Consider the following 17,404-nt stretch of genomic DNA (forward strand, 5'->3'; position numbering starts at 1 on the left):
TTCCTCCCGGGATGTGGGGTGTGATGACCTGACAACCCAGACAGTTCAGAACGTTTGTGGGAGCCAGTCAACTTTGTCCGCCAACAAAGAAATGGACTAGAAACACCAGCGTTGCGGGGAAACACACAGGTTTCTGATTCTTCCCAGGAGAAGCTGATGCTGTAAGTTCTTTAAACCAACACATCTCTGCACACTTGTTAGTGGACGTTCTTCCTTCCAGAAAGACCCGAAGTCACTGTCTGCGCGGACGTATCTGTCACGCGTCATTCCTCTTTATTTCTGGGATAAGTGTTCCCGAAGGTGTCTGCTCAAAGCATTTTGTAACAGACCTGATGTTAAGTGCTAGGAAATAAGTCTATTCTTCTGCATAAACACCATCATTCGGAATTTTAATTAAACATCATTTCCTCTACATTTTCTCACGTCAAGATGTTTCTTACAACTGATGTGTGAGACTTAGTGTAGAGTTGATTTCCACACCTCCCCAAACTGGAGGACTTGGGTGTCTCCTCCCCGGTGGCGTCTTCCGTGAGGAGCTCGCAGTGGCCAGGCTGGGCCTCAGCGGTGCCGCTCGAAGTGCCCACTGGCCCCTGCGACGTCCAGGGAAGCGAACGGGACGATTCTCCGAGGGCTCAGCACACCTGGGACTCTGCTGAGGCTTCCTGAGGAGAGACGGCTGTTCCGGACAGTGGACAGACACACGGACAATCGCCCGCAGAGGCCGAGGAAGCTGTTTAACTGCCGGGCTTTGGAACAGAACAGAGACTTCAAACAGATCACAGCTCTGGCACGGACAGACTATTCGTGTCGATTCTAATGTATTAACACAGTGGGAGACTGTGCAGCCTTCGAAATTCATTATTTTTATGTTTTATCCTCACCCGAGGACATTTTTGCATTTATCTTCAGATAGAGCAGGAGGGAGAGAGGGGGGAAGAGAGAGAGAGAGAAACATCGATGTGAGAGAGAGATTGTCATCACCCACATGACCCCAACCAGGGCCGGGGACAAACTGCAACCGAGGTACACGCCCTCAGCGGGAACCGAACCCGGGTCTCTTCTGGTCCGAGGGCTGATGCTCTAACTGCTGAGCCAAACCGGCCAGGGCTGACATTCATTTTTAAAAACACGTAAAAAGGCCAAGGATGGTCGTATTGCAACACTGGGTGAAGCGATGAGGAGAAGAACACCTTGTGGAAGCAGGTGGGTGTGGGTGTGGGTGTGGGCAGAGCCGTGCTCCTCGGAAATGTGTGTCCTCGCTGGTTGGCGTCACCTGTGACAGCGGCGAACAGCTCGCTGGGTCAGCCACCAGGAGCAGTGGGCCTGTGAGGGCACCGGTCCCATGGCCCCGCCGGGCCAGCACTGACAGCCCACCCCGTGTCCTTTGTCTCCTGGTCACTGCAGTGAGACCGGCTCCGTGGACCTCGCCCGCCTGCTCCTGCGGAAGTTCGGGGACAAGGGGCTGCTGTGTGCCGACCACCCGGACCGGTAGGTACCCGCTCCCTACACAGGGCCGCCTCCAGCCAGAGCCCGCGGGTGGGCAGGGCCGCATCCAGCCAGCAGACCCCGCAGGTGGGCAGGGCCGCATCCAGCCAGAGCCCGCGGGTGGGCAGGGCCACCTCCAGCCAGCAGACCCCGAGGGTGGGCAGGGCCACCTCCAGCCAGCAGACCCCGCAGGTGGGCAGGGCCGCCTCCAGCCAGAGCCCGCGGGTGGGCAGGGCCGCCTCCAGCCAGCAGACCCCGCGGGTGGGCAGGGTCGCCTCCAGCCAGAGCCCGCGGGTGGGCAGGGCCGCCTCCAGCCAGCAGACCCCACGGGTGGGCAGGGCCGCGTCCAGCCAGAGCCCGCGGGTGGGCAGGGCCGCCTCCAGCCAGCAGACCCCGCGGGTGGGCAGGGCCGCGTCCAGCCAGAGCCCGCGGGTGGGCAGGGCCGCCTCCAGCCAGCAGACCCCACGAGTGGGCAGGGCCGCCTCCAGCCAGAGCCCGCGGGTGGGCAGGGCCGCCTCCAGCCAGCAGACCCCGCGGGTGGGCAGGGCCGCCTCCAGCCAGCAGACCCCACGGGTGGGCAGGGCCGCGTCCAGCCAGAGCCCGCGGGTGGGCAGGGCCGCCTCCAGCCAGCAGACCCCGCGGGTGGGCAGGGACGCCTCCGGCTGGAGCCCGCGGGTGGGCAGGGCCACCTCCAGCCAGCAGACCCTGCGGGTGGGCAGGGCCGCCTCCGGCCGGAGCCCGCGGGTGGGCAGGGCCGCGTCACGGTTTGTATTCATGCGAAGTTCACGTTCTGAGAAGTGAGCATTGCCGACAGGGTCGTCAGCACTGAGCAGGCCGCCGGAGTGGCCTCCTAAAGTGACCTGAAATACACTGTCCTCGACCCCTTCCGTCCTGGGTGAGCACACGGCTTATATTAAGGCAAAAAAAAAAACCCAAAAAGCCAATAATTAATAGCATCCTGTTCCTTGAATAAAACCCAGAGCTAAAAAATTAAGTAGCAGTTAAATGGGAAATATGTATTAACTGTTACTTACCTTTAGAAAAAACCTGTGCGTGTGATATTAGCGTCATCTGTCTGTGACTGAAGGGACTTGAGTCAGTCACTTCAGTTGGCAGCGAATTACTCTCAATACTTTTCTTCCCAGGATTTGAAAATGATCATGGAGAGAGGATGTTTCAATGAAATCTTGACAAAGCATGTCTTTTTTTAAAAAATTATTAATTTTAGAGCGACAAAGGGAAGGGGGATGAGGAGAGACATCGATCGGCTGCCTCCCGCACGCCCCCTACTGGGGATTGAGCCTGCAACCTGGGCACGTGCCCAGACCAGGAATTGAACTGGTGACTCTTTGGTGCCTGGGACAAAGCCCAACAAAATGAGCCACACCGGCCAGGGCGAGGATGTGTTTCTCGATGAGACTTCCCGCCTTGTGTTGCTCGGTGGTTGTTTGTGGGCATCTACATTAAACACAGTGCTGTGTAGGACCTGGGCTCGGTGCAGGGCACACCCTGGTCTCGAATGCGCAGCTCCGGACCGAGCAAGTGGGGGAAGCGATGAACACCATTACGCTGTGTTAAGCACAACTGGGTGTGTGTTTTTAAGTAATAAATATAAAAACCCAGACATAAATGCCATAGTGGGAATATCTTTTCCTAATTTATGATGGCACTTGCTGCCCATTCGTCACGCGGGCCATTAGCTCCAGACTGAATAGCGGTTACTGGTCTCAGTAAGGAAGAATTAATAGAAAATTAATTACGTTGTTTTCCCTTTAGCCGTCTCTTGAAAAACAAAGCAATTACTTTCACTAAGTAAAAGCTTCCGTGGTGATGTCTCCCTTCCCTGACAGGAGGAGACGTCAGGGGGAAGGGGCGGGTCCCTGCAGAGGACGGAGGACACACCTTCCAGGTTCTGTTCCCACAGCCGTGTCTTCCGGCTCCGCAGGGAGTGGTCGTGGGCGCCCGCGGCCCGCCTGCCCTCCTGTCTCCTTCCACCTGGTAAAGCCCACCAGCCTGTCCTTCACGCATTCCTACTCTGTAGCCATTTCTACCCTCTGCCTTGGGCCAGGTAACGACAGGCCGGTCCCGGGGCTGCCCCCTGCGGGTGCTCTGACCACGTCCTTTGATGGTGGTTCACGTGGCGTTCGCACAGCCCGTGGTTCACTCGGGTCCAGACAGAAGCAAAGTTTTCGTTTAAATCAAGGACGCCTCCTTCTCTTAGCACGAACTGTTGTTGAGTCCAGTGACATCTGTGGTTTCCCTCTCTGCAGACTTGAGCCATCGCTTGATTGCCGGTCGGAGGAAACCACCTGACAGGGCAGGTCACACCCTGCTCGTGGTAGTTCGTGGAGGTGGTCGTGTGTGACCGTCCCGGCTTAGCCCTCTCCTGCGGAAGGCAGGGGGTCCCCGGAGAAATCTGTCGTGGCAGAAACTGACCTACGATAGAATCGCCCTCATAACAGATGATGTGTAGTTCAGTTTTACAATGTGCTAAAGTGGCTAAGTTTTAGAAACAGACGGCAGACTTAAGCATCCAACTTCATTTTATAAGACATACTCCGGGGATGCTCTGGTGAGGGTCTGCAGGTGTTTCAGGGGTGAACGGTGAGGGTCTGCTAGTGTTTCAGGGAGGACGGTGAGGGTCTGCTGGTGTTTCAGGGTGAATGGTGGGGGTCTGCTGGTGTTTCAGGGTGAACGGTGAGGGTCTGCTGGTGTTTCAGGGGTGAATGGTGAGGGTCTGCTGGTGTTTCAGGGGTGGACGGTGAGGGTCTGCTGGTGTTTCAGGGGTGGACGGTGAGGGTCTGCTGGTGTTTCAGGGGTGAATGGTGAGGGTCTGCTGGTGTTTCAGGGGTGGATGGTGAGGGTCTGCTGGTGTTTCAGGGGTGGACGGTGAGGGTCTGCTGGTGTTTCAGGGGTGAACGGTGAGGGTCTGCTGGTGTTTCAGGGTGAATGGTGAGGGTCTGCTAGTGTTTCAGGGGTGAATGGTGAGGATCTGCTAGTGTTTCAGGGGTGAATGGTGGGGGTCTGCTGGTGTTTCAGGGGTGAATGGTGAGGATCTGCTAGTGTTTCAGGGGTGAATGGTGAGGGTCTGCTGGTGTTTCAGGGGTGAACGGTGAGGGTCTGCTGGTGTTTCAGGGGTGAATGGTGAGGGTCTGCTGGTGTTTCAGGGTGGACGGTGAGGGTCTGCTGGTGTTTCAGGGTGGACGGTGAGGGTCTGCTGGTGTTTCAGGGGTGAATGGTGAGGGTCTGCTGGTGTTTCAGGGGTGGATGGTGAGGGTCTGCTGGTGTTTCAGGGGTGGATGGTGAGGGTCTGCTGGTGTTTCAGGGTGAACGGTGAGGGTCTGCTGGTGTTTCAGGGGTGGATGGTGAGGGTCTGCTGTTGTTTCAGGGATGGATGGTGAGGGTCTGCTGGTTTTCAGGGGTGGACGGTGAGGGTCTGCTGGTGTTTCAGGGGTGGACGGTGAGGGTCTGCTGTTGTTTCAGGGATGGACGGTGAGGGTCTGCTGTTGTTTCAGGGGTGGACGGTGAGGGTCTGCTGGTGTTTCAGGGGTGGACGGTGAGGGTCTGCTGGTGTTTCAGGGGTGGACGGTGAGGGTCTGCTGGTGTTTCAGGGTGGACGGTGAGGGTCTGCTGGTGTTTCAGGGGTGGATGGTGAGGGTCTGCTGGTGTTTCAGGGGTGAATGGTGAGGGTCTGCTGGTGTTTCAGGGGTGGATGGTGAGGGTCTGCTGGTGTTTCAGGGTGAACGGTGAGGGTCTGCTGGTGTTTCAGGGGTGGATGGTGAGGGTCTGCTGGTGTTTCAGGGGTGGATGGTGAGGGTCTGCTGGTGTTTCAGGGGTGGATGGTGAGGGTCTGCTGGTGTTTCAGGGGTGGATGGTGAGGGTCTGCTGGTGTTTCAGGGGTGGATGGTGAGGGTCTGCTGGTGTTTCAGGGGTGGATGGTGAAGGTCTGCTGGTGTTTCAGGGGTGGATGGTGAGGGTCTGCTGGTGTTTCAGGGTGAATGGTGAGGGTCTGCTGGTGTTTCAGGGTGACGGTGGGGTCTGCTGGTGTTTCAGGGGTGGATGGTGAGGGTCTGCTGGTGTTTCAGGGGTGGATGGTGAGGGTCTGCTGGTGTTTCAGGGGTGGATGGTGAGGGTCTGCTGTTGTTTCAGGGGTGGATGGTGAGGGTCTGCTGGTGTTTCAGGGGTGGATGGTGAGGGTCTGCTGGTGTTTCAGGGGTGAATGGTGAGGGTCTGCTGGTGTTTCAGGGGTGAATGGTGAGGGTCTGCTGGTGTTTCAGGGGTGGATGGTGAGGGTCTGCTGGTGTTTCAGGGATGGATGGTGAGGGTCTGCTGGTGTTTCAGGGGTGGACGGTGAGGGTCTGCTGGTGTTTCAGGGGTGAATGGTGAGGGTCTGCTGGTGTTTCAGGGTGGACGGTGAGGGTCTGCTGGTGTTTCAGGGGTGGACGGTGAGGGTCTGCTGGTGTTTCAGGGGTGAATGGTGAGGGTCTGCTGGTGTTTCAGGGGTGGACGGTGAGGGTCTGCTGGTGTTTCAGGGGTGAATGGTGAGGGTCTGCTGTTGTTTCAGGGGTGGACGGTGAGGGTCTGCTGGTGTTTCAGGGGTGGACGGTGAGGGTCTGCTGGTGTTTCAGGGGTGAATGGTGAGGGTCTGCTGGTGTTTCAGGGTGGACGGTGAGGGTCTGCTGGTGTTTCAGGGTGGACGGTGAGGGTCTGCTGTTGTTTCAGGGGTGAATGGTGAGGGTCTGCTGGTGTTTCAGGGGTGGATGGTGAGGGTCTGCTGGTGTTTCAGGGGTGGATGGTGAGGGTCTGCTGGTGTTTCAGGGTGAACGGTGAGGGTCTGCTGGTGTTTCAGGGGTGGATGGTGAGGGTCTGCTGGTGTTTCAGGGGTGGATGGTGAGGGTCTGCTGGTGTTTCAGGGGTGGACGGTGAGGGTCTGCTGGTGTTTCAGGGGTGAATGGTGAGGGTCTGCTGGTGTTTCAGGGTGGACGGTGAGGGTCTGCTGGTGTTTCAGGGTGAATGGTGAGGGTCTGCTGGTGTTTCAGGGGTGGACGGTGAGGGTCTGCTGGTGTTTCAGGGGTGAATGGTGAGGGTCTGCTGGTGTTTCAGGGGTGAATGGTGAGGGTCTGCTGGTGTTTCAGGGTGAATGGTGAGGGTCTGCTGGTGTTTCAGGGGTGAATGGTGAGGGTCTGCTGGTGTTTCAGGGGTGAATGGTGAGGGTCTGCTGGTGTTTCAGGGTGGACGGTGAGGGTCTGCTGGTGTTTCAGGGTGGACGGTGAGGGTCTGCTGGTGTTTTAGGGTGGACGGTGAGGGTCTGCTGTTGTTTCAGGGGTGAATGGTGAGGGTCTGCTGGTGTTTCAGGGGTGGATGGTGAGGGTCTGCTGGTGTTTCAGGGGTGGATGGTGAGGGTCTGCTGGTGTTTCAGGGGTGAATGGTGAGGGTCTGCTGGTGTTTCAGGGGTGGATGGTGAGGGTCTGCTGGTGTTTCAGGGGTGGATGGTGAGGGTCTGCTGGTGTTTCAGGGGTGGATGGTGAGGGTCTGCTGGTGTTTCAGGGGTGAATGGTGAGGGTCTGCTGTTGTTTCAGGGGTGAATGGTGAGGGTCAGCTGGTGTTTCAGGGGTGGATGGTGAGGGTCTGCTGTTGTTTCAGGGGTGGACGGTGAGGGTCTGCTGGTGTTTCAGGGTGAGTGGTGAGGGTCTGCTGGTGTTTCAGGGTGGACGGTGAGGGTCTGCTGGTGTTTCAGGGTGAGCGGTGAGGGTCTGCTGGTGTTTCAGGGGTGAGCGGTGAGGGTCTGCTGGTGTTTCAGGGTGGACGGTGAGGGTCTGCTGGTGTTTCAGGGGTGAGCGGTGAGGGTCTGCTGGTGTTTCAGGGTGAGCGGTGAGGGTCTGCTGGTGTTTCAGGGGTGAATGGTGCTTTCCCAGATGTTCTTGCTGGTTCTTGCACATGAATTGAAAGTGGTAGTTGGCCCGTCAGAATTTCTGTTGAACTGGAACAGCCAGGTGGCTGTTGTGTGGGTTTCTCCCCAGGGTCCCGCTGCAGCAACTGGAGTGTTTTCTTGGTGGGACCCACCCTTCATGGGGTCAGGTCCTTGCAGCCACATGGCTCAGCTGGGGACGGGGTCCCGGAGGGGCCTGTGGAGACGGAAGTCAAGGTCAAGGGTCGAAACCAAGGAGACTGTGTGTCAGGCCTCATGCGAGCCGGGGGGGGCCCCCGATCCTGGGCCGGCTGCCTGAGCCCACCTTCAGCTCCGCCTGGTCTGCCGGGTGACTGGGCACCTTACCTGACCTCTGCGTTGCTGCCTCAGTGAGCCCAGCCCTCAGGGGAGCAGCACCCCGCTCACCGCCAGGTGGCCCTGGGGCTTGTCCCTCCCGGTCCAGTGCCCACGAGACTGTACAGATTGGGGGCAGCCCTGTGTGGGGACCTGCTCATTTCCGCTGCTTTCATTTCCTCTGCGGTCCAGCCTTTTTATTTGTTCATTTGTTATTGAATTTATCGGGGTGACATTGGTTCACAAAACCATACAGGTTTGAAGTGTACAGCTCAGTAAAACTCCCCACCCTGCATCCTGGGCCCACCGCCCCAAGCAGAGTCTCTGTCTGTTGGTCCCCATCCCCCCCTTTACCCACTTCCACCTCCCCGCCCACCCCCCCGGCGGTCACCACCCTGGGCTGCGTCTCCGCGTCACGTACGAAGGGGCCGGTGTCACCCAGCATCTCCCACCCAGACTTTCCTCTGGAAGGGACCAGGCAGGAGCGTGGTGGAGGCCTGGGAAGGACTCAGAGACTCGTCTTTAAAGACTCGGTGTTGGGAGCACTTGCTGACGTCGCCGAGGGCGCAGCCGAGGCCGGGGACGCGGGCAGCCTGCCGGGCAGCAGCGGAGAGCAGCCCTGTAAACACGGGCGGGCGTCCAGATCAGCGTCTGGCTAGACACCAGTGCTTCCATGGTAACGGTTCCGTCTCTGACTGGACCCCGGCAGGTGACTGCCCAGGAAAGTCTCCACATCGTTCTGATACGTAAGAAGATTGAGTGGAAACTGCACTCTGTAGACCTGGGTAATGGACGCAGCGAGTTTGTTTTTGTTGGATTGGACCTTCGTCCCCAGCAGACGGGCTGGCACCCCGAGGCCCGGCGTCTGCGGCCTGCGGGGGATGGGCTGCCACACCTGCGGAGACCCCTCGGCCCCCAGGGGGCCGCAGGAGGTCTGGTGCCTGTGGTCAGTCAGTGTGAGCGTCCTCCCTTCTCCCCGATTCTGAGTGGACAGGAGTAGCTATCTTCACTAAAGCAACGTCTGATTTAACGAAGAAGACGCTGTGGGGAAGGTCGGAGTCAGGAAGAGCGAGAACCAGGGCTGCACCTCGTCCGTGACAGTTTCTGTGACCCCGCCTGTGTTCGTATGGACTCCAGGGGTCGATGTTTCCGTAAATGAGGATCAAGTGCGGGGTCCTGTCGGGAGGAGTCAGCGGCTCACCGGCGTCAATGGCAGGAGCAGGGGCTTCCCCTGAGTCCCGCCAGAGAAAGACCTGGGAGCCGGGGCCTGCCTCCTGCACCGCAGGGCGTCCCTGGGGGAACAGGAAACTGCCGTCGTGAGGAAACTCGGCACCGGGGCTCCGGCTCCAGCTGCGGCCAACGGCGGGCGCCTCCTGCGGCAGGGATGGCGCCTGGGCCCGCGTGCTCCTCGGGGCTCCGCGCTGGCAGGGTCGCCGGGCCCTCACGCCGCTCTCCTGGTGTTTCTGTAGGGGGAATGCTTCCTGTTGGCACACCGGTCCCCGGTCTCGCCCGGAAGTCCAGGGCTCCTGTGGCTGTGCGGTAGGTTCTGTGGTGATCTGCGTTGTTGTTTGTTTGTTATCCTCCCCCGAGGACATTGTTGCATTTATCTTCAGGTAGAGCGGGAGGGAGAGAGGGGGGAAGAGAGAGGGAGAAACATCGATGTGAGAGAGACACATTGACTAATGCCACCCACACGGCCCCAGCCGGGACCAGGGACAAACTGCAACCGAGGTCCGTGCCCTTAGTGGGAACCGAACCCGGGACTCTCTGGTCTGCGGGCCGACGCTCTAACCACTGAGCCAAACTGGCCCGGGCTTTTTTTTTTAAAGTCTAAATTTCAAGTAACAATAATGTTGACTTCATTTATAAGCCTCTGTTCCTGTTAACTAATGAGCCTCTGTGACTCGGGTCTACTCGAGCTGCGGCTCAGAAACATTTCATTCCTCAAAGCGAACCGTGGTGCAGCGCGGACGCTGTGTGGGTTCCACCGCCCGCGACCAGGGGGAGCCGGCACGGCCCCGGGAGAAATCTCCCGACATCTCCAGGCGGGACGACGAGGCTCTTGCCATGTTTCTGTTTATCTGAGTTCTGAGAGCCGGCTATTAAAAGCAGGACGCCACCCAGGTCCCCCGACTGTGGCTGCTCCCCGGAAAACGGGGCAGACGCTCACAGTCCACTAACAGCACGGCACCCAGGCCGTGAGGGAGCGCGGGTGCAAACCCACTCGGAAACGGGCTGGATCATCCCAGAGGGAACCCAACGGCCGTTAATGAAAGTCGTAGGTCTGTTGGCTGTAATCCACACGCCAGTGGCTGTCCTGATGGACAGAGACGGAGGGGAGGGGAAGATCCAGCTTCAGAAGCTGATGCGGAAGGGTCAGAGTGTCAGGCCCCGCGTCCATCGTGGCTGCCCTAGGGGGTGGTTCTCCCAAGGGGGGCAGGGCATCCCTGGGTGGCCCAGGGCCCTGCTGAGCAGCTCACCCTGCTGGGCGGTCATTTCGTGATTCTGAGCTGGGCCTGTCCTCTGGCGCATCACCGCGGAGAGGGGACTCGTTTCTCCTGGAGGCGCTTGGGGAGAAACACACCACATTGAATCGCTGTGCATGTCATCCTACCATAGTTGTCCTGGACTTTCGGGGTCCTCACGCGCCACCCCGTCTGGTGGAGGCCTTGGCCCTTCTGAGTTCTCACCCAGCTGCTCAGACTTAGAGAAAAGCACCCGAAGTTCCCAGCGCAATTGACGCCAAGGTCCCAGGGGGAGTCTGCAATTCGCAGATGCGGGTGACTCTCGAAGACATTTGAGAAGTCAGAACACCCAAGAGGCCGCAGATTATCGAGTAAAGGTGGAACCCCGCAGGAAGTCACGCTCGTTAAAGGTGACGTCAGGGAACCTGCTTGTTGGTGGGTCATAACAGTCTCTGGGCTCTCTCTCTGCGAACAACCACAGGCCTGTCCCAACGTCAGCGCCGGGCCTCCCTACCTGACCAGCGCCCTGGGCCACACGCTGCTGAACCTGTCGGCTTTCCGCCTGGAGGAGTACTTGCTGCTGCCAAGTGACAGACCCAGGTGGGCTCAGAGCTGCCCGGGACCTGCGGTGGGGACCACTGCTTCCGATGCCATGTCGTAGCTCGTGAGAAGCCTCAGACACGTCCCAGCAAAGGCTTTGAGGGGCCAGGTCCCTGACCGCTGACGTGCACTGGTCATCCCCTGGCTGGTCATCCCTGGCCGGTCATTCCTGGCTGGTCATTCCCTAGCTGGTCATCGCCTGGCTGGTCATCCCTGGCTGGTCATCCCTGGCTGGTCATCCCCTGGCCTGTCATCCCTGGCTGGTCATCCCTGGCCGGTCATTCCTGGCCGGTCATCCCTGGCTGGTCATCCCCTGGCCTGTCATCCCTGGCTGGTCATCCCTGGCTGGTCATCCCTGGCCGGTCATTCCTGGCTGGTCATCCCTGGCTGGTCATCCCTGGCCTGTCATCCCTGGCCGGTCATCCCTGGCCGGTCATCCCTGGCTGGTCATCCCCTGGCCTGTCATTCCTGGCTGGTCATCCCTGGCTGGTCATCCCTGGCCTGTTATCCCTGGCTGGTCATCCCCTGGCCTGTCATCCCTGGCTGGTCATCCCTGGCTGGTCATCCCCTGGCCTGTCATCCCTGGTTGGTCATTGCCAGCCTGGTCATCGCCTGGACTGTCATTCCTGTCCGGTCATCCCTGGTTGGTCATCCCCTGGCCAGTCATTCCTAGCCAGTTATTCCTGGCCGGTCATCCCTGGCTGGTCATCCCCTGGCCTGTCATCCTTGGCCGGTCATCGCCTGGCTGGCTTCACCACCCGACCCCTTGTCTCTGCGGCATCACCGGGGCAGCCACGTGTCTGGGCTCCTCCCAGACTCTGCTTGGGAAAGCGGTGGTGTGTGAGTCTAGGGGTCAGGAAGGGTGCGTTTCATGGCTTTAAATCGCGGCTACGGTCTCTGCTCTGCCAGAGTCCCCGCGTCCCCACAACCCCTCTCCTCGGCTTTTAACATGCAGAGTCTGGCTCCCGGAGGCGGGTGTTCTGTGCCAGGACCAGGGGAGTGTCGGCCCCTGGAAGTCGCTCCCTCAGTCTCGTCAGTGCAGGCTGAGTGGTGAGGCCGACGGTGGGACGCAGCCCCTGCCTCTGCCTCAGCCCCTGCTGAGCGCCGGGTGCTGGGGGAGTTTCTTCTTCCGTCTGCTGTAACCCGGGGTGGGGGGGGAGGACAAAGTAGCACGTCCCTGTATTCCTGACGTCACATCGGCGCCAGGCCCACTCGGCCGGGTGACGGGGTAAAAGACAGACTTGCCACCCAGAGAAACCGGCAGAGACGTAAAGCCCCGTGTGGCCGTGGGTATGGTCACTGGAAGTGTGGAAGAGACGGCCGCCAGCCCACCGCAGCCCGCGGGGCAGCCTCCTGCGCAGGGCGGTGTCCACATTCACTCCAAACAGGCCGGGGCGGGAGACCGAGCAGGGCGGCTCCCAGAGGGATGGCGAGGGGCTCCCCGTAGCTGGTCCGCGGGAGAAAGGACCATGAGTGGAAATGCCCACTGTAGCCACGTCCTGTACGGGCATCTTTCCCACCTGGGGGGTGAGTTCTGAGGAGCGCACTCTAGGATGGCAAGCCCCATGCGGACCCCACAAGCCATGCCTGGATGCCCGCCTCATGGGCAAGTCCACTTCCTCCTGCCGCTGACCCGCCGCGTGGCCGCCCCCGACAGCCGAGGCCCAGTCCGCTGTCTCCCAAGGTCACTGCGAGAGCAGCTGGCCCGGGCTGGCATCCGGCCCCCAGATGGCGCTCACACCTGTTCACTGTTTCCAGGCTTGGAGGGTGGTCTTTCGGAGTGCGAGTCCCGGGTCCCGTTCCGGACGCGAATGCAAGCACAGCGACACCAGAAACGCTGGCCAAGGTAACGGTGTTTTTGTGTGGTGTCCTGTTAGAGCCCTGGGGAGGCTGATCGCCGCGTCAACCCACGTCCGTCCCGTGCAGTAGAGACGTCTGTGTGCCAACCTGCCCTTGACAGAGAGCGGGAGTGCTCCCCTCTGACTGAACAGCAAGGCCACTGTTTGGTTAAGATCGGAATTCGCCCAGTAGGTCTGCAGCAAATGAGAAGCTGATCTGTTCTTAGGGACACCCGTGGGCAGGACAGCTGGACGCCCACTGGCTGCCCTGGCGGCGAGGGGCTCCTGCCACGTGAGCACGGCATTCCTCGTGCTCCAGAATCGGGGGACCTGGCCGATGGGGCACAGGCAGCGGTGATGGGGCGGGACTTCTCCGAGGGCCTGCGGGACTGTCTGTGGCGTAGGAATGGTCCCCGCACAGCACCCGAGGGGAGAGGACAGAGGAGAGACACTCTGCTCGCAGCGGGAACTCGGAAGAGCTGTCACCAAGCAGGTTCTCAGGGCAGAAGTGAGCGCAGCCTGCAGCCGGGAGAGACGAGCCTCGGTCCCCGTGATGGAGCCTCTCTGGTGCTGTCCTGCCTGAGACAGATCGGGAGGGAGCAGGCAGAGGGAGGGGTGTGGCTGCTGTCCCCACCCTGTGACGAAGGCAGTGTGGTGCCTGTGAGCCCAGAGCAGGACCCTCCTGCTCTCACGACTCATGGGACCTGAGAGCTGGTCAGGCTCAGGGCTTGCGGGGGAGGTGTACGCAGGGAGGTGCAGGTGCTGTACACGCAGTTCACCCGCGATCCTAGGGGAGTGTTAACAGCTGTATTTCACAGTGACCCCTAGTGAAGTCGCCCTGTAGACTGTTCAGAAATGCCCCCCTGAGCCCCCTCAGCAGGCAACATGGGCAAGGAGGTTCATGGCTCCGTCTGGAAACATCAGGATTCATGCTTTGACGGAAAAAGACCTGACATGCATTTGCTAGTGTTCTCAACGTAGGGCGAGGCTGATAGGAGAATACGCCTGGTTCACTGAAGAAACCTGTCCATGTCCCAAGAGCGTTTCAGCCTTTGTGTCTGCACCGACCCGCCGCTGCGTATTTCCAGTGGGTTGTGTCTCTGCTGGTGTCTGGGGCCCGGCCGCCGGGGCTTCCCAGCCTCCGCTCCGGGGAGGGGGGCCTGGCACGTGTCCTCTCGCCAGCCCCCCTCTCTGTGTTTGGATTAGTCCTCTGTGTCGACATGTTTGAGTGGGGGCTTCTGCAGTTTTGATCTTGTTGATCTGAGAACATGCAAACCCACAGAGAATTGTAAAAAAACTTCCTGTGCAGAATTTTTATGAGTTTATTTGAGCCAAACTGACAACATGCTGGGAAACAAGATCTCAGATGCCCCTGAGAACGAATGTGCAGTTTCTTTATGCATTTGGAATTAAGGAGGGCGGCTGGGAAGACGGCATGTGAGTGGGAGAAGGCCGGGCGGGCCCTGGGTCACAGGGTTAACAGGGTCAGCGAGGTTCTGCGTTCTCCTGAGGGCGGTCACACCTTCACGGGGTCAGAAAAGAGGCATTTTAGAGGTGTGTTAACGTGGATGTGCAGAAACGACGGACAGGGCTGGCTGGAGGCAGAGGTGAGCCTGTTTGTGACGAGGTTACGTGCCTGGGGCGTGACCACCACCTTGACCTGCCCAGTTAGAACTTATGGTCAGATCGCCTGTGAGGTCACTTTGGGTTCGATGTATCACGGCGCCTACTTTGTGCCCTCATGTGGTTCCGCACGCGCTTGGCCAGGCACAGGAGTGCGGGCGGACTGCACGGACCCCTGCTGGATGAGCCGCCCCTCCGGCAGCCACGTGATCCTGGTCCCCAAGCCGCTGCCCGGGCGCCGGGCGTCCGAGATCCCTGCAGCTGGTGGTCGATGTCATGTCGAATGACCACATAAACCTTCCAGCCGCTGCTGACCAGCCTTTTCCTTCGGCCTTTAGGGTGCAGTCATAAGATGCTGTACAATTAACATAGTCTTTTTGAAGAGAAACTGGAGACTTGGCGGGAAGAGGCTTCCTAGAAATTCAGTCCACCGTGTGGAGAGTCGTCAGGGAGCCTCTGCGAGCTGTTTCGTTCACACCTGGAGTGTTCGTCCCGTTTACTCAGAACACCGCGAGGCGGTTCGCACTTCAGATGAGAGGGCCGACCCACCTCCCTCCCGGTGTCGGGCAGACGTTCCGTTCTCAGGATTTTCTGCACCTGAACGTCCACGGCGTGGTCTTCTTCCTACAGCGACGCAGCTGCGTCCCTGAGAGACTGTCACTCGTGATTCCCGACGGGAGGCCTGCCTCGGGCTGTCGTGACGCGCCCCCGAAAGGAGCCGGACTTTCTCCTTCAGTGATGGGACCTCGTCGGGTCCTGACGGGCAGGTGGGAGGGGCACCCCGCGCGGGTGCCCGCAGCCCCGCCCAGGGCTCCCGGAAACCGCTCGTGAGACAGAGAAGAAAGCTAGTCCGAACTCTGAAGAATCTGAAGTGTTGGATCTGAAGATCATCATAAACACTGTTGCCTGATGAAAGAATTTGTAAAATTCTCCCAAGTAGAGGCCGATTCACGGAAGCCCTGAAATGAAGTTCCAGAATATGTCTCACTTTTTTCTTTGGAACTTCACTAATTGATCAGCCATCCTTTGCCTAGTTAACGCGACATTGCAAACAACCACAGCGATTCTTTGTATCAACAGTGTGCACTCAGTGAGCCAGTGCCTGTGGTCAGGCTGCAGGGGGCTGTGCCTGGCTGGTGCCTGTGGTCAGGCTGCGGTGGGCTGTGCCTGGCCAGGGCCTGTGGTCAGGCTGCGGTGGGCTGTGCCTGGCTGTGCCTGTGGTCAGGCTGCGGTGGGCTGTGCCTGGCCGGTGCCTGTGGTCAGGCTGCGGTGGGCTGTGCCTGGCCGGTGCCTGTGGGGTCAGGCTGCAGGGGGCTGTGCTTCGCCAGTGACTGTGGGGTCAGGCTGCGGTGGGCTGTGCTTGGCCGGTGACTGTGGGTCAGGCTGCGGTGGGCTGTGCTTGGCCGGTGACTGTGGGTCAGGCTGCGGTGGGCTGTGCTTGGCCGGTGACTGTGGGTCAGGCTGTGGTGGGCTGTGCTTGGCCGGTGACTGTGGGGTCAGGCTGCGGTGGGCTGTGCTTGGCTGGTGACTGTGGGTCAGGCTGCGGTGGGCTGTGCTTGGCGATGGTGCAGGACCCCAGCATGGGGAAAGCTCCTGAGCCAGACTGTGCTCCTGCTCCTGCTCCCAGGGAGTGTCGGTCACATGCACGTTCCCCGGGGTCCTCATCCCTGCCATCCTCCAAGGATGTCTTCCGTCACTGGCGGTGGCCATGTGTGAAGAGCAGTTTGGAAACGTGCCTTGTGAACCCCTTCTCATCTGGCTTCCTGCCTGTGGAGAGCGGAGCTCCTGGCTCTGCCCCTCTCATAGGTGGTCTGGGGGAACCGTCCTGCTGCAGCCCCCATGCGGCACTTGAGGTCTGTCATCTAATCGGGGTTTGTCCGCCAGGCTCACCATCCCGTGGAGCCATGTGCTGTCCACGATGCCAATCCTTGTTTTATGGGTCATGCTCTCAGGTCCCAGAAGCCCTTTGTGCCCAGGGAGGGTCCCGCAGCACCACCCCTCTCTCAGCATCATCACAGAGTATCTCAGAGCCACACTGGACTTGGCCTGAAGAAGATGCCCGAGGGAGTGAGTGGCAGTGGTCTCTATAAGTGGGACAAGGGCCTGTCTCCCGAGCTGCTTGAGGAAGCGGGGGACCTGAGACAGAGCCAGGAACATGTCCTGTGGGCTCGGTGTCTTTTTTTAACTACACGAACAACTTTAACTTAGCTGTTCCCTAAACGGACTCTGGTGAGAAGTCAATCAGTCACCGTATGATGAGGTTCACAAACATGGGCTGGAAGGCCAGGGACTCAGACCCGGTCTTGACGGCACATGAATGGCAACCACCCTACCCGGTTCCCCGGGCACGTGCTCTCTGGGCGCAGCTGTGCTTCTGCAGAGGCCGGACATGGCCAAGATGGTGTTGCCCCAGGGGCGGGCTGTCTGTCAACAGAGTGAAGACCAGGACTTGCTGGTTGACTCACTAACTTCTTCAAGACACTTGCCAGCCTTCCACATGGAGAATATTAAAAAAAAATTATCCTTAAAATATTAACATTTTGAAATATGGACATTGATGGTTCAATTAGTACATTTTTCTCCTTGCTGTTGTTTTTATTTATTTATTTTTGCAATTTTTATTAATTTATTTTTGTTACAGATGTTTCTCCTTTTTCTCCCATTGACACCCTCCTCCTGATCCCTCCCCATCACCTCTAGCATTGTTGTCTATGTCCATTGGTTACGCATACATGCATATAAGTTTTGTGGTCTGTCACTTCCCTACCCTAATTCCCTCCTCTGAGGTCTGTCAGTCTGAATCATACTCCTTTCTATGTCTCTGAGTCTATTTTGTTCATCAGCTTGTTTTGTTCATTATATACCACAAATAAGTGAGATCATATGTACTTGTCTTTCTCTGACTGGCTTATTTCACTTAACATAATACTCTCCAGGTCCGCCCATGTTGTCTAAAAGGACAAGAGATCTATCTTTCTTACAGTTGCATAGTGTTCCATTGTGTACATGTACCACAGCTTTTTTATCCACTCATCTACTGAACGACACTTGGGCTGTTTCCAGATCTCAGCTATTGTAAATAGTGCTGCTATGAACATAGGGATGCATACGTTCTTTCAATTAGTCCTTTT

General features: G+C 58.7%; 1 protein-coding gene across 1 annotated transcript in view; it reads left to right on the forward strand.

Moving 5' to 3' along the window:
* Window positions 1-17,404, forward strand: part of ABCA13 (ATP binding cassette subfamily A member 13) — a 153,914-nt gene that overhangs the window by 107,863 nt on the left and 28,647 nt on the right. Inside the window, 4 exon segments of the mRNA XM_036247397.1 lie at window positions 1,405-1,488; window positions 9,217-9,286; window positions 10,694-10,812; window positions 12,571-12,658. Coding sequence (XP_036103290.1) covers window positions 1,405-1,488; window positions 9,217-9,286; window positions 10,694-10,812; window positions 12,571-12,658 — 361 coding nt within the window.

The sequence above is a fragment of the Molossus molossus genome, unplaced genomic scaffold (assembly GCF_014108415.1).
Source record: "Molossus molossus isolate mMolMol1 unplaced genomic scaffold, mMolMol1.p scaffold_m16_p_7, whole genome shotgun sequence".
In the NCBI taxonomy this organism is placed as follows: Eukaryota; Metazoa; Chordata; class Mammalia; order Chiroptera; family Molossidae; genus Molossus; species Molossus molossus.